This window comes from Notothenia rossii, assembly GCF_949606895.1.
Source record: "Notothenia rossii genome assembly, chromosome: 6".
In the NCBI taxonomy this organism is placed as follows: Eukaryota; Metazoa; Chordata; class Actinopteri; order Perciformes; family Nototheniidae; genus Notothenia; species Notothenia rossii.
This window is the reverse complement of record NC_136909.1, coordinates 87,511,518-87,524,232: the sequence shown is the minus strand read 5'-3', so window position 1 is coordinate 87,524,232 and position 12,715 is coordinate 87,511,518. Positions and strand designations below refer to the sequence as shown.

The 12,715-nt window shown below is 41.9% G+C and overlaps 1 protein-coding gene across 2 annotated transcripts; it reads right to left on the bottom strand.

The window, feature by feature from the left end:
* Nucleotides 1–1,779: 1,779 nt before the first annotated feature.
* On the bottom strand, nt 1,780–9,598 carry fgfbp3 (fibroblast growth factor binding protein 3). Of its 2 annotated transcripts, none has more exons than XM_079689354.1 (3): nt 9,484–9,598; nt 4,806–5,085; nt 1,780–2,945 (listed from the first exon to the last, which is right to left on the bottom strand). In XM_079689354.1, exons 2-3 carry the CDS (start codon nt 5,078–5,080, stop codon nt 2,498–2,500), a joined length of 723 nt encoding a protein of 240 aa, XP_079545480.1. In that variant the 5' UTR covers nt 5,081–5,085; nt 9,484–9,598; the 3' UTR covers nt 1,780–2,497. The 2 variants fall into 2 exon arrangements, with proteins under 2 accessions (XP_079545480.1, XP_079545479.1); XM_079689353.1 differs by lacking the exon at nt 9,484–9,598 and adding an exon at nt 8,264–8,291.
* Nucleotides 9,599–12,715: the final 3,117 nt, after the last annotated feature.

Sequence of the window (12,715 nt, the reverse complement as noted above, 5' to 3'; positions counted from 1 at the left end):
TAAGACAGAAGTGATGGTGTTCGGTCCCAGTGGCTCATGTAAACCCCCTCCTGTTGACTTGGGCCCCTTGATGCATTACAGGAAGCCAACAGTGACAAACTTGGGTTTTAAGATGGACAGTGATTTTAAACTTGACCGGCAAATTGGGGCAGTAGTGAAGTCCAGCTTTTTTTATCTTAGGCAGCTGGCAAAGGTGAAGCCCTTCCTTGGACACAAGCACTTTGAAATAGTAATCCATGCCTTTATTACATATCGGCTGGATTACTGTAATGCACTGTATTTTGGAGTCAGCCAGTCCTCCCTCGCACGTCTCCAGTTAGTCCAAAATGCTGCCGCACGCCTTCTAACTGGAACACGTAAGAGGGAGCACATTACTCCCATTTTAGCCTCCCTCCACTGGCTGCCTGTGCATTTTAGAGTCCATTTTAAGATTCTTTTATTTGTTTTTAAATCTTTTAACGGTCTCGCCCCGCCGTACCTCTCAGAGCTGCTCCATCCTTACTCTCCTGCCCGGTGCCTCAGGTCAGCTGATCAGCTGCTCCTGGAGGTACCGAGGTCTAAACGGAAGCTCAGAGGGGATAGAGGCTTTTCCGCTGCCGGTCCCAAACTGTGGAATGGCCTCCCATTGACCATTAGACAAGCCCCTTCACTGTCCATTTTTAAAACTCGCCTAAAAACCCATTTTTATTCCTTGGCTTTTAACCCAGCATGAGACTCTGTTTCTGTTTGTTTTTATATGCTTCATTGGTTTTGTTGTTTTTATATTGTTATTTATTGTTGTTTTGTTTTTGTTTTTTTTGGCGTGTACAGCACTTTGTTTCAGCTCCGGCTGTTTTGAAAAGGGCTTAATAAATAAAGTTGAGTTGAGTTGAGTTGAGTGTGTCTGTCTGTCTGTCTGTCTGTCTGTCTGTCTGTCTGTCTGTCTGTCTGTCTGTCTGTCTGTCTGTCTGTCTGTCTGTCTGTCTGTCTGTGTGTGTGTGTGTGTGTGTGTGTGTGTGTGTGTGTGTGTGTGTGTGTGTGTGTGTGTGTCAATGGTCTTGAATGCACTTTAATCCATGTGTACGTGAATAGATGTTTTCTAGGTGATGTCATTTCTTTATGACCTGTGCACGTGAACACTGAGGCGTAAAGGGGACAAACAGGATGAGGGGAAACTCCAGGCCCCTTCCTCATCCATAATGTATATCTTTATGAGATGCAATGAAAAATATCTACGGCTGAATGGTTTTCCTGAACGGTCACCAGACCGCGGGCCCACCCTAATGTCCCCTTAAAGCAGAAAAACCTGCTTTTGTTCAAATGGAAAATAACATGTTTACTTCGTGTCTCCAGACAGCCCAGTGTCACCAAACTATGAACAGTCTGTCAGTCAAAGTCTGCAGAGATGAGGAGCGAAGGAAAGTTTGCATAAAGGGCGGGAAATGGCTGCTCAAGAGCATGAAGGACACGAAGAGTTGACGATGGGCGAGCCCTAAGCTTTCACCGACTTTACGTGGCAGCGCCCGCATCCCTAACATACGAGTTTGGGTGATGCAATGCTTTTTGAAAACAATGAAAACAATTCTGCAAAATATACAAACGTTTTTTCTGGTAATTACCGGACATGTAATGGTCATAACAAGGTTTTGATCTCAGTGAAATAATGTCATATTTACCATGTTATTACTGAGCTGCTGCATCTCTGTATTTTCAGATATATAATATTACTAAAAGCTTTTCATTGGTGCAACCCGAATATCACGTGGTTATACAATAATAAATAATTAAATGCATCTGAGGTGACATTTTAAGCATTTGTTTTTATTGAATTCCACAAACAGTGTTAAAATCACTTGAAAAGTATAAAAAAAGGTTTCACTGCCGTCAACAGGAACCAGATTGTTTTAAGAGAAGAGTTACAAAACGCGTATAGAAAATATTAATGACAAAAATAAACTATTTATCTAGTAATCAAAATGACCGCCTCCATCGTCAGTGATGGCTGATTGATTCTTCACAAAACACTTTTTAATTTCTAGTTCTAACATTACAAGGTCTACAGCATTCCTAGAGACCAAAACGACAACAACCTCCGTACGGGAAAAGTAAAACTAGAGCTAAACGCTAGAATAACACAAACTGAACTCAAATGTAATCAGATTTTCACTTCCTTAAAGCGTGATGTCGTGTGGCTTCACTCCAGCAAAGGCTCAGTGAAACCTGGGTGATCATTGACGTTTGATTCAGATTGCCATGTTTTCAATTGTCATTCAACTATCACAACAAATACCAATGCGTTTGTTGCACTAACATTATCTACTCATGTTAACAAAGTGCGAAGTTACGTCTAAATTAACCTCAAAGTCTACATTTTAAACCTAAGCAGCTGGAAAAAAACATATTTGTACAGATGAGCTGCCTGGAGATTCCCGTACGACCAAACGTTCTGAAGGCTGCTCTCAGATCGTGAACTCGCACCACAAAGAGCTTTTGTTACATTTCCTTCGTTATTTTCCCATCAGCCGTCGAAAAACCTGACGAAGAAGGAGCAGACGGAGGTCCATCCCTCGCTGCAGTAACTCTGAACGGGCGCCATGTCGTTCATCACTCCCTCCTCTTCATCAAACCCAGTCCAGTCCTCCGTCGTCGTCTTCTTCTTCTCCTCTTCCTCCTCCTCGTCCTTCTTCCTCCTCTTCCCTCCTGCTGAGGTCTTTGTGGCCGCCGTTCCTCCCCTCTTCTTGCCTCCTTCCTTGCCTCCTTTCCTCTCCTCCTCTCCACTTCGCTCGGCGATCTTCATGTGGGCTTCAGACGTAGCCTTCTTGCAGGTTTTGGCCTTCAGGACCTTCTCTCCATCGCAGGCGTTCTGCCTCTTCTTCAGCTTCCCCACCAGCTGCTTCCAGTACTGGCTGGACTTCACCCCGTACGCCTGGCAGAGGTCCGGTTTACCCGCGTAACGACACCAGTACCTGGAGGATACGCAGAGAAACTAGACTGTTAGCAGCCAATCAGGAATACAGGTTGCCACCATTAGATTGAGGTCTATTTTGGGTATTTCTCTAAATAAGAGTGTTTTACTCTTTTACTTGAAAAACCCAGAGAAAATCAAAACAAAGATTCTTCCTGTAATGAAAGTAATTATTAAACAAATTACAAGGAACTGGTTTAAAACTGACTGCCAGAATGAAAGACAAAGGTCCGAACTGCAAGTTGAACCTTTTGGGTGTTAAATATGAAATGTAATTTAAATTAAGCCATAGCTAGACAGACATCCCCTATCTTGATAGAAAGATAGCTAATGTTTGTCTTGACAGCTTACTTTTGCTTGGTAAGTACCACACTGACAGGTTCATTGAATTTGGCCCCTAGGTCAACCTGTTTTTATACATTTCAATAGCAAAGGTTAGCAAGCTAGCTGTATTGTGAGATAGGTAGCTAACGTAAAATTGATAGATTCTCCTAGCAGAGCCATCTTCACCTGGGCCCAGGAGTTCACAACTTTTAATCCCTATCTGATCAGATCAGATTTGGATTTTGGGGAGTTCAAAACCAAAAAACAGGATTAGGATGACTTTGATATCCGATCAGATCAGATCAGGAAATCCAATCAAAGCTTTAATCTGGATCAAATCTTCAAAACGGGTAGTTCAAACCGACAACACGGGATTGGGATCAGTTTGATCCCAAAAAACTGGATTACCCTGATCCCACCAGAGGGGTGGATTTCCAGTGGATTACCAGAGCAAAATGTACTGTACAATTTATTTTAAAATATGTTTCAATTTAAATAAGATGGCAAAGTTTGTTAACTGAAATAATACACAATTTTTAGCCTTCATGGGAAATACTTTTTATTTTTCCATTTTTGCTCACGTTTATGGTGGCCTATTTTGTTTTCAACCAAATGTTGATGACATAAATGTTTATGCTCATAAAAGTATCACAGCAAAGATTGTCAATCACAAATGTAATTTAGATTAAAGTAAAAATATCTTCAACAAAAAAAAAGTCCATCATCTGTCATCACCTTTCAAATAAAAAAATATAATTAAACATTATAGATGTCTCTGCAATGTGGTCTCTTGTCTTCCTTGTATTATTTTTCATGTCCACTAGATGGCGATCGGTAGGATTAAAGCACTGATATTCAGGATCTAGTCATCTTGAAAAATCGTAATCTGGATCAGGCTGATCCTATCCTGAATTGCTTTGAACTCCAGGGACAACATTTGGCCGACTTGTCTGATCCTGGATCACAAAAAATGGGATTTCAAAATCGGATCTGATTAAGATTAAAAGTTTTGAACTCCTGGGCCCTGGAGACTCTACAGAGGTATTAAACATGTCCTCATATGAGACTTTGGGCCATTTAATATGTCTTCCTGCAGTCACTAACGGAGGATGGATGCTGTTAAAGCATCCGATCACTGAAGTGTAGATGACAACGATGATCCCAAGTAAAACTCATTATTTACGATGCTGCTAGTGCTGAACCGGAATAACTAACACCAACAACCGTAAGTGGGAAAAAGGCTGTAGCTACATAAGTGAATTATATTATAATAAACCACTTTACTGCAGCGTTAGAGGCAGGTGGGAAGAATGTGGTACTGTAAAGCTATTCTATATAACAGTGTAGCTGTCGATGATCCTAAGTGGAAATTATTGTTCAATGCTACTAGTGCTAAACTGGAATAACTAACACTCTATTGTTTGAGCCGTAAGAGGGAAAAAGGCTGTAGCTACATAAGTGAATATTCCCAGGATCAGCCACTTTGCTGCGACCTTAGAGACAGTCCCGTCAGGTGAGATTCCAAAGCCTCCCTCACCTCAGCGGGTCTCCCAGTGTCTCCGTGCTGCAGTTCACCAGCAGGCTCACCAGTCCTTCTCCGGATGTCTGCCAGGTGCAGCTGTGGCCCTCCTTAGTGGTCAGTTCTCCGGAGCCGGGTACTGATTTGTTCCTGGGTCTCTTGGCCGGCGGGGCCGTGGACGGTGGCTGGCGAGGTTTGTCCGGTTTCCCTTCACCCGGCTGCCGCTTGGCTTCAGTGAGGAGGGGGAGGCAGAGGAGGACGAGGACGAGGAAACTGTACTGCAGGACACTCATGTTGGCTTCAAAGACACATTTGGACACAGGAAAGAGAAAAGGAAGAAGACAGTTACATTTTGGATCCATTTAAATTGGACATTTCTAGCCCAAACTTCTAAAAAGTTAGTTCTAGCTCTGATAAAGTGGAAAATGTATCAGCTACAGATTGAGTTTTTCTCAATAATTATCTTTTTTGTTCTTCTCAAGACCAAAAGCAGAGCTAAAAGGAGAGGGAATATTGAACTTCCCCAAATGTCGGGAAGATCATGATGTTTTTCTGCTGGATGTGGAAATAAAATGCTATTTGCTAACCCTGTGTTCATGTCCTGCCATTTTAGAGACGTGTGGAGTTCATACATGGCTAAACTTTAACTTCCTTGGGTTGCTTTTTTAAAATTGTAATATCCAATATGTATAATGTATAATGAAGCTAGTTTCATGAAATACGGACAAGATTATCAATGCACTGTCCATTAACTGTGCAAATGGCAATACGTTTATATTGTCAAACTAAAATATCACAATCAAAACAAATGTTTAGCAGGCCTTCAGCAGGAAGTTATCAAACCCTCCAACAGGAAGTTATCGAACCCTCCAACAGGAAGTTATCAAACCCTCCAACAGGAAGTTATCGAACACTCCAACCGGAAGTTATCGAACACTCCAACCGGAAGTTATCGAACCCTCCAACAGGAAGTTATCGAACCCTCCAACAGGAAGTTATCGAACCCTCCAACAGGAAGTTATCAAACCCTCCAACAGGAAGTTATCAAACTCTCCAACAGGAAGTTATCGAACCCTCCAACAGGAAGTTATCAAACCCTCCAACAGGAAGTTATCGAACCCTCCAACAGGAAGTTATCAAACTCTCCAACAGGAAGTTATCGAACCCTCCAACAGGAAGTTATCAAACCCTCCAACAGGAAGTTATCAAACTCTCCAACAGGAAGTTATCAAACTCTCCAACAGGAAGTTATCGAACCCTCCAACAGGAAGTTATCAAACTCTCCAACAGGAAGTTATCAACCCTCCAACAGGAAGTTATCATCACTGATTAACCATCTGTACCACCTGGAAAACCGTATATTTGTGCATTTGGTTGTAACGCTTTGTATATTTATAGGAACCAAAACCAAGCAGCTCAAGAAGCCGAAAAGAGGAGAAACACCACTGAAGATTTCCCGGACAATGAACACAGAGTGGGGGGGGGGAGTCTCTGTCGGCGGCTTATTGAAAATCAGCCAAGCGTCAGAAACTCTCTCCCAAGAAGAGAAGGAGCGGACATTCAGCTTTCAACACCAAGCAGGAAGAGAAGGTTCATTATTTCTAAACTTCGCCAAAGAGCTCAAGTTTTCAGTTTGTCAGCAGGATAAAAGAAACGTCACTTGCCCGACTTTAATAAAATTAGGAGGAAGGGTGAAGCACGGGTGAAGGAAGAACTGGCATAATTTTGGAGCAAATTGGATTTTTCTCCTTTGCTAGTTAGGCCATGATTGTCTGCGCTCTCCAAACACCCCATAAATCTCTTTTAGAACCAAAGTATGTCATCTCAACCGCAACGTACTGATGCAAGAGGACAGATAAACACAACCAAATGATGGAAAGCTCATTTTAAAACTTCAAATGTGAAATGCATACAACCAAATGATCTATATATTTAATCTCTATCATTTGCAAACCCACCGACTTCGCCTGTACCTTTGGCAGCAAAACAATAACATATATACAGCTCTGGAAAAGATTAAAAGACCACATTATGAGTTTGTCTTCTTGTTATGGATGTGTGTTTGAGTAAAATGGACCCTGGAATGGACTGGCTGCCATAAATGTAGAGTTTGAGATTGAAGAACAATTTGGTGTGGTCTCTTAATTTTTTCCAGAGCTGTTTATATAGCACTTAAGAGTTTAGCCCATTGGAAACTAATGCACCATTTCTTCAAAGGTTTGGAAGTTGAAGCAAATATACCTAAATGCTTCTTCTTCATTGTTTATTGCTGATCTCTCAACACTGATTCATGCATATTTCATATTTATTAGACTTCTAAAGTTAAAACTAAGTCAATACATGAAAAGAACTGGTCTGAAGGTTTGGTCAGTCTTTCTATCGCAGTGATTTCTGTTCCTCAGTTTTGTGTTTAATGAGCTGCATTAATTAGAGTGTGTATTAATGATATACATGTATTCATGTCCTGTGTGTGTCCTCAGTGTTTGAACCCTCCTGAACTGTTAATGATATCAAAACGGGTTACATGGTTGTATAATTAATCACATCGATCATTTGTGTTTGTGCAGTGATGAAATCAAAAAAGAAATGTTGCTCCGGAGCACGGCGGTGGGTTTAGATCAGTTAAAGCCTTCACAAATTAACAGGCTTCACAATTAGGCACAATTACAGTATAATCTTTCATTTGTCTGCATTTTTAATTCCAAATGTGTCCTGCTGTCTGTCCTAACCTCATTGCAAAACTCTTAGACTTTTGTTGAACCTGCTGTGAATTTTACCAAGACTTTAACAATACACTACTTTACCTACCTTAGCTTCTTACCCCGACCCTTAATCGAAATGATCCGGTTACCTTATAGGCCTTAGTATCTTAATGTATGTGAATATACTGTATATCAAGGTATATTGAGTTATCATATATAGTTTTCTGTGTCAGTAACCCAAGTAGACTTCACTTCAGCACGGACAGCGTTTTGACATTTTGAACAATTGCTTAAACAGCAGGAAAGTTCTAGAACTTCGTAGAAACACCAGCAAAACTGTCCAAATATATAACCATTGTTTCATTTCTGACTAATTAGAAAGACAAACTGTCTAAGGAGTCAATAACAGGTCATTTATCTGTGACTTCGTAAAATGACTGATTCTGGTTTTTCTTGCAATTAAAAATTCCATCCAGAAGCTCCGGTCTCAAGTCTTTTTCTTAAAATATCCAAAAGTTATACAATAATTAGCTTTAGGGGACATAACACTGTTTCCCAGTTGTGTTATGCCACAGTTAACACATGTATGTAGCATGCACACCATCGTGTAGTTTGGAAAAGTTGCTTGATTTCAAGGAAAGTTTGAGAACTTTGAAACCAGCAAAACAGTCCAATTATATAACCATTGTTTCATTTCTAATAAATGGGAAAACACACTTTCTAAAGAGACAATTACTGGATATGTTAAGTTATCTATTATCTGTGACTACTTACGATTTAGCAACATTGCAGATACTGGGTTTTCTTGCAATTAAACATCGACCTCAGAAGCTCCTGTCTCTTTCTTAAGGTATCCACAAATCCATACAGTTTTTTGGCTTTTAGCGGACACATCAGCCATGAGGGGGTCGATTATCGACAGAAAATGAATCTCATGAATCCCTACGTAAAACACACAGGAGTTGGTGGAGACCAAAGTAGAGTTAAAAGGAGATATAATTATCATCAGGTGAACAAACACTTGACTCCAGTGGCATTAGGGTTATATATGTCGGAGGTATGTCACCAGAAATGATTGGATACCTATAAGAACACATTTAGAAATAGGATTTTTACGTTTTGTGTCTGACATGATGAAAAAACATCCCATTTTTGAGGAGATCGGCAGGACTCCAACAAACGACAGAGAAAGGTCAGCAGTTTGCACTTTATACAAGAGACAACAAAGTCCACTGTTGACTGTGTTACTTAAACATCCTTTACTGTCTCTTTCTTAAGATATGCAGAAAGTGATTCAGCTTTTAGGGGAAACAGCAGTATCGGCCAAAAGGATAACTATCGGTTATCAGCTGAATATTAATCTCATATCCCTACTTTAAGTTGGTGGAGACCAAAGCGGAGTTAAAAGGCGAATGAAAGGAGCACGAAACACTTCACTTAATAATATATGTGTTAGATGTATGTTACAAAACCATAGGAAATGTAAGAAGTTATATTAAGGAATTGTTGAGGAGGTACGAGGAGATTGTAATGGAGAAACGACAGCAATATGCATACGAAAAAAGTAGATCCAATATTGACTGTTCAAAACCCTTTGTATTCACTCAGCGGTAAACATTACAGATTACCCTAAAATGTTACTTTCTTTCAGTTCTTCTTTTAACATATTCAGGTTTCCCCTTCACAAGGTCACGTTCTTTAATAAAACACAAACTAAGATAAAAACTGATTCCTTTTGTCAGTTTGAGTCAGACTTCCTCAGCATTTGAACAGGAGATGAAAAACAAAGAAACATCAAAACAAAAATAATCCCCCAACCAAGCACCACCAACCACCCCCCCCCCCCCTTCCAAAAAACACACTTCATCAATAAGTCATGACTAAAAACCCCAAGTCTTTCTTTGTCGTCTCTAATATCTGACAGTGTTAGGAGGCTGAAGCAGAAAGTGTTAAAGTGTTGGGTGTGTGTGAGTGTGTGAGGCCGGTGCTCTTACCATGTGACGCTCCACGGATCTGAGACACTGTGGGAATGTTGGGAGAAAACACTCGGATAAAAGAGGGGAGAAGACCGGGATAAAGGAGGGGGAGGAGAGGGGTGCAGGGAGAACCAAAAACCCTCCCACTGTGTGTGTGTGTGTGTGTGTGTGTGTGTGTGTGTGTGTGTGTGTGTGTGTGTGTGTGTGTGTGTGTGTGTGTGTGTGTGTGTGTGTGTGTGTGTGTGTGTGTGTGTGTGTGTGTGTGTGTGTGTGTGTGTGTGTGTGTGTGTGTGTGTGTGTGTGTGTGTGTGTGTGTGTGTGTGTGTGTGTGGTTCGTCACTCTGTGGGACACCTCAAAGGTTTCGATGCTTGTGTTTCAAGCAATAAGACTTTTACACAATATATATCTTTTTTTAACACCCAAACAAAATCTGAAATATTTTCGAATTTTCAATTAAAGGTCACTTTTGAATCACAGTGGCATTGATTTTGTTTTTGAGATAAAAGTAATTAAATGAAAAGCAGAATAAATATGAAAGCTGAGAATGTTGGCGGGCACAGGTTCGACTCGATTATACATGTTTATAAAGCCGAATTTTGATATCTTAACGTTGTTTTGTTGAGAACCTTTTTGACCCTGTTTAGATTTAAGACTTACTCAACTGTTAGGTGAAAAATGTTTCTGATGCAGGTTACCTCACAAGATGAATGTGTAGAAACGATAAGTAACCTGCTGATAACGTGCCGGCCTTTCCCAACGTCATTTACAAAAACAGATCTCTCTTATGCAGCTTGATAACCAGCTTTCCATCATACGGAAAAATGAACCTGATTTTCTGTTTTTCATAAGTTCATTTGTTTGAAGACTGAAATACTTTACTGTCTAAAAGTTCAACGGATAAAATGAGGTAGATAAGTTAATGCTTTTTAGACATCTAGACGAGTTTGTAGTTTATATTTTAGAGTGAAGCAGCTCCGAATGCCAACATGCAGAAATGGCTGCGACGACTATGTTAAATATGAAAAGCTCTAAAGGCCCGGACAAGCTGACACCAAAGAACTGCCGAATAGGTGTCGGGACGACTGAAAAGACACGACGGTGCGGGACACACCAATCTGAGTAGGGAGTGTCGACGCCCACCGACGACCAAAATCAGCTTGGTGTGTCCGGGCCTTAAGACTCTCAGGAAACCAACACCGACTGTTTCTGAATCTGAACGTTGAGCTCGTGCAGACCAACAGCAGACCAACAGCAGCTTTCATGCAACATACAGTATAAACAAAACTCTGGAGAGCGTCTCATTTGCATACATCCCCAAAAATAAATCCATAATGCATGAAGTGGCGCATCAGAAGTCACTTCTTCTGTGAGTCTCTCTGTCTCCGTCACTCTGCAGATGCTTTCATGCCGGTAAGTAGCTTCGCTCCGAGATGAGATGAATGAGGAGAATCTTCTGCAGACAAAGAGTCCAGCAGGAATCTGGGTCACAGCTTAACCCCCCGCCGACTCCTTCTCATGCAGCTCAGGGTCTGTGGGGACGAGGGTCTTTCTCCACGCTGCCAGAGAGCTGCCTGGCACACACACACACACACACACACACACACACACACACACACACACACACACACACACACACACACACACACACACACACACACACACACACACACACACACACACACACACACACACACACACACACACACACACACACACAGCAGGAAGTGGTGAGGAGCAGCCAGCGCTTTTTCCATAAAGGTAACGTTAAAAGACGTAATCAGATTACTGATATATCTCAAACTTTTAGGATTACTTGCAGGTTTACGATGTTTCTAAGAAGGTTACTTTTACATTTATATTGTGATACTCAGATTAGGTTTCTGATTAAATGTTGCACAGGTAACTAAGTGTAATGAAATATATTGTTAAGTCACCCTCCCAACCGTGGACGTAGAAAAAGCAAACGTCACATGAGAAGAAAGATACAAAATTGTAATCGGGTGTTTTTTCCACATGCTGGAACTGAGTGTCCTTGCGCGCACACACACGCACACACGCACACACACACACACACACACACACACACACACACACACACACACACACACACACACACACACGCACACACGCACACAGCCATGGAGCGACGGTAAACATGTTGTTCCAGCCGGTCGGGGCAATCAGGAACAAATATGTCAGCGATGAGCGTCATTTCCTCCAGTGTCTGTCCAGAAACGAGGAGAGACGGCAGGCTGTGCGAGCCAGGGAGAAATGAAGAGCACAGCTGAGATGATTTTAATCTGTTCTCAATGTTAAAACGTATTTGTTGTGTCTGTTTTGCAGCAGAGAAACTTTTCTAAAAGCTTTTCATTTCCTCTCTTTGCCCTTTTTAATTGGGGTTTAAATATAAAAATAAGGCAGTCAATCCTTTAAAGAGGCCCTATTCTGCCTGTAGTGTGTTCAATAGGTTTTAGTGCATGTCAATGGACTGCAAAGGTTAATATCCCTGTTTCTCGTCCCCCCCTGTCGGAAACACCTCCATTGGACTCCTTTGTTTACTTCCTGAACATAGTGACATCACTACGAACACTCATGCTCCTATTGGCTAGCGCCCCAACTCATTGTACATGATAGGCTAACCCCTAGATTCCACCGGGTCCGTCTGCGCCGCGTTACGGCTGTGCCGCGGCGTTCACAGCGCTCGGGGCCAGCGATCTAGTCAATGGGTGCTATTCCACCAGATGCGACGCGTTACGGCCAGAAGCGTCCCAGAAGCGTCTCGGCGCTAAAAATAGGATGCATGTCTATTTTTGACGCCCCGCGAGTCGTTGCAGAGGCGTCGGGCAGGAAGTGGACCGGTCAGAGCATCCGGCCCATCCCCAAAATAATCTAATTTTGCAGGCCCTATCCCTCCGTAGTCTTCCAAGCATACTTGCCAACCCTCCCGATTTTCGCGGGAGACTCCCGTGTTCATTGCCCTCTCCCGGTTTCCTCCCGGGGTCATATTTCTCCCGATTTCTGACTAAATCAGATTTACTCAGGACTGTTTCCACTCGGACTTTAATACAGCTACACCATTGTTTGGTTTCCATGGTAACACGTCTCTTTAGCAGCGCGTGCAACTCAAAGTGAGAGGGTGAGGAAGATAGTCACAGAAAACAGAATAAGGATCGACAACTCGACCCTCTGCTCACTCCTTTCCTGTCCAGCCCACACATATGCTCCATGGTGCTACAGGCAGTGCACTTA

Bases quoted from the DNA above. Each gene is read 5' to 3' on its own strand.
- fgfbp3 (XM_079689353.1), bottom strand. The intron at 2,946-4,805 runs GTGAGGGAGGCT...CGTATCCTCCAG, and splicing joins ACACTGGGAGACCCGCTGAG to GTACTGGTGTCGTTACGCGG.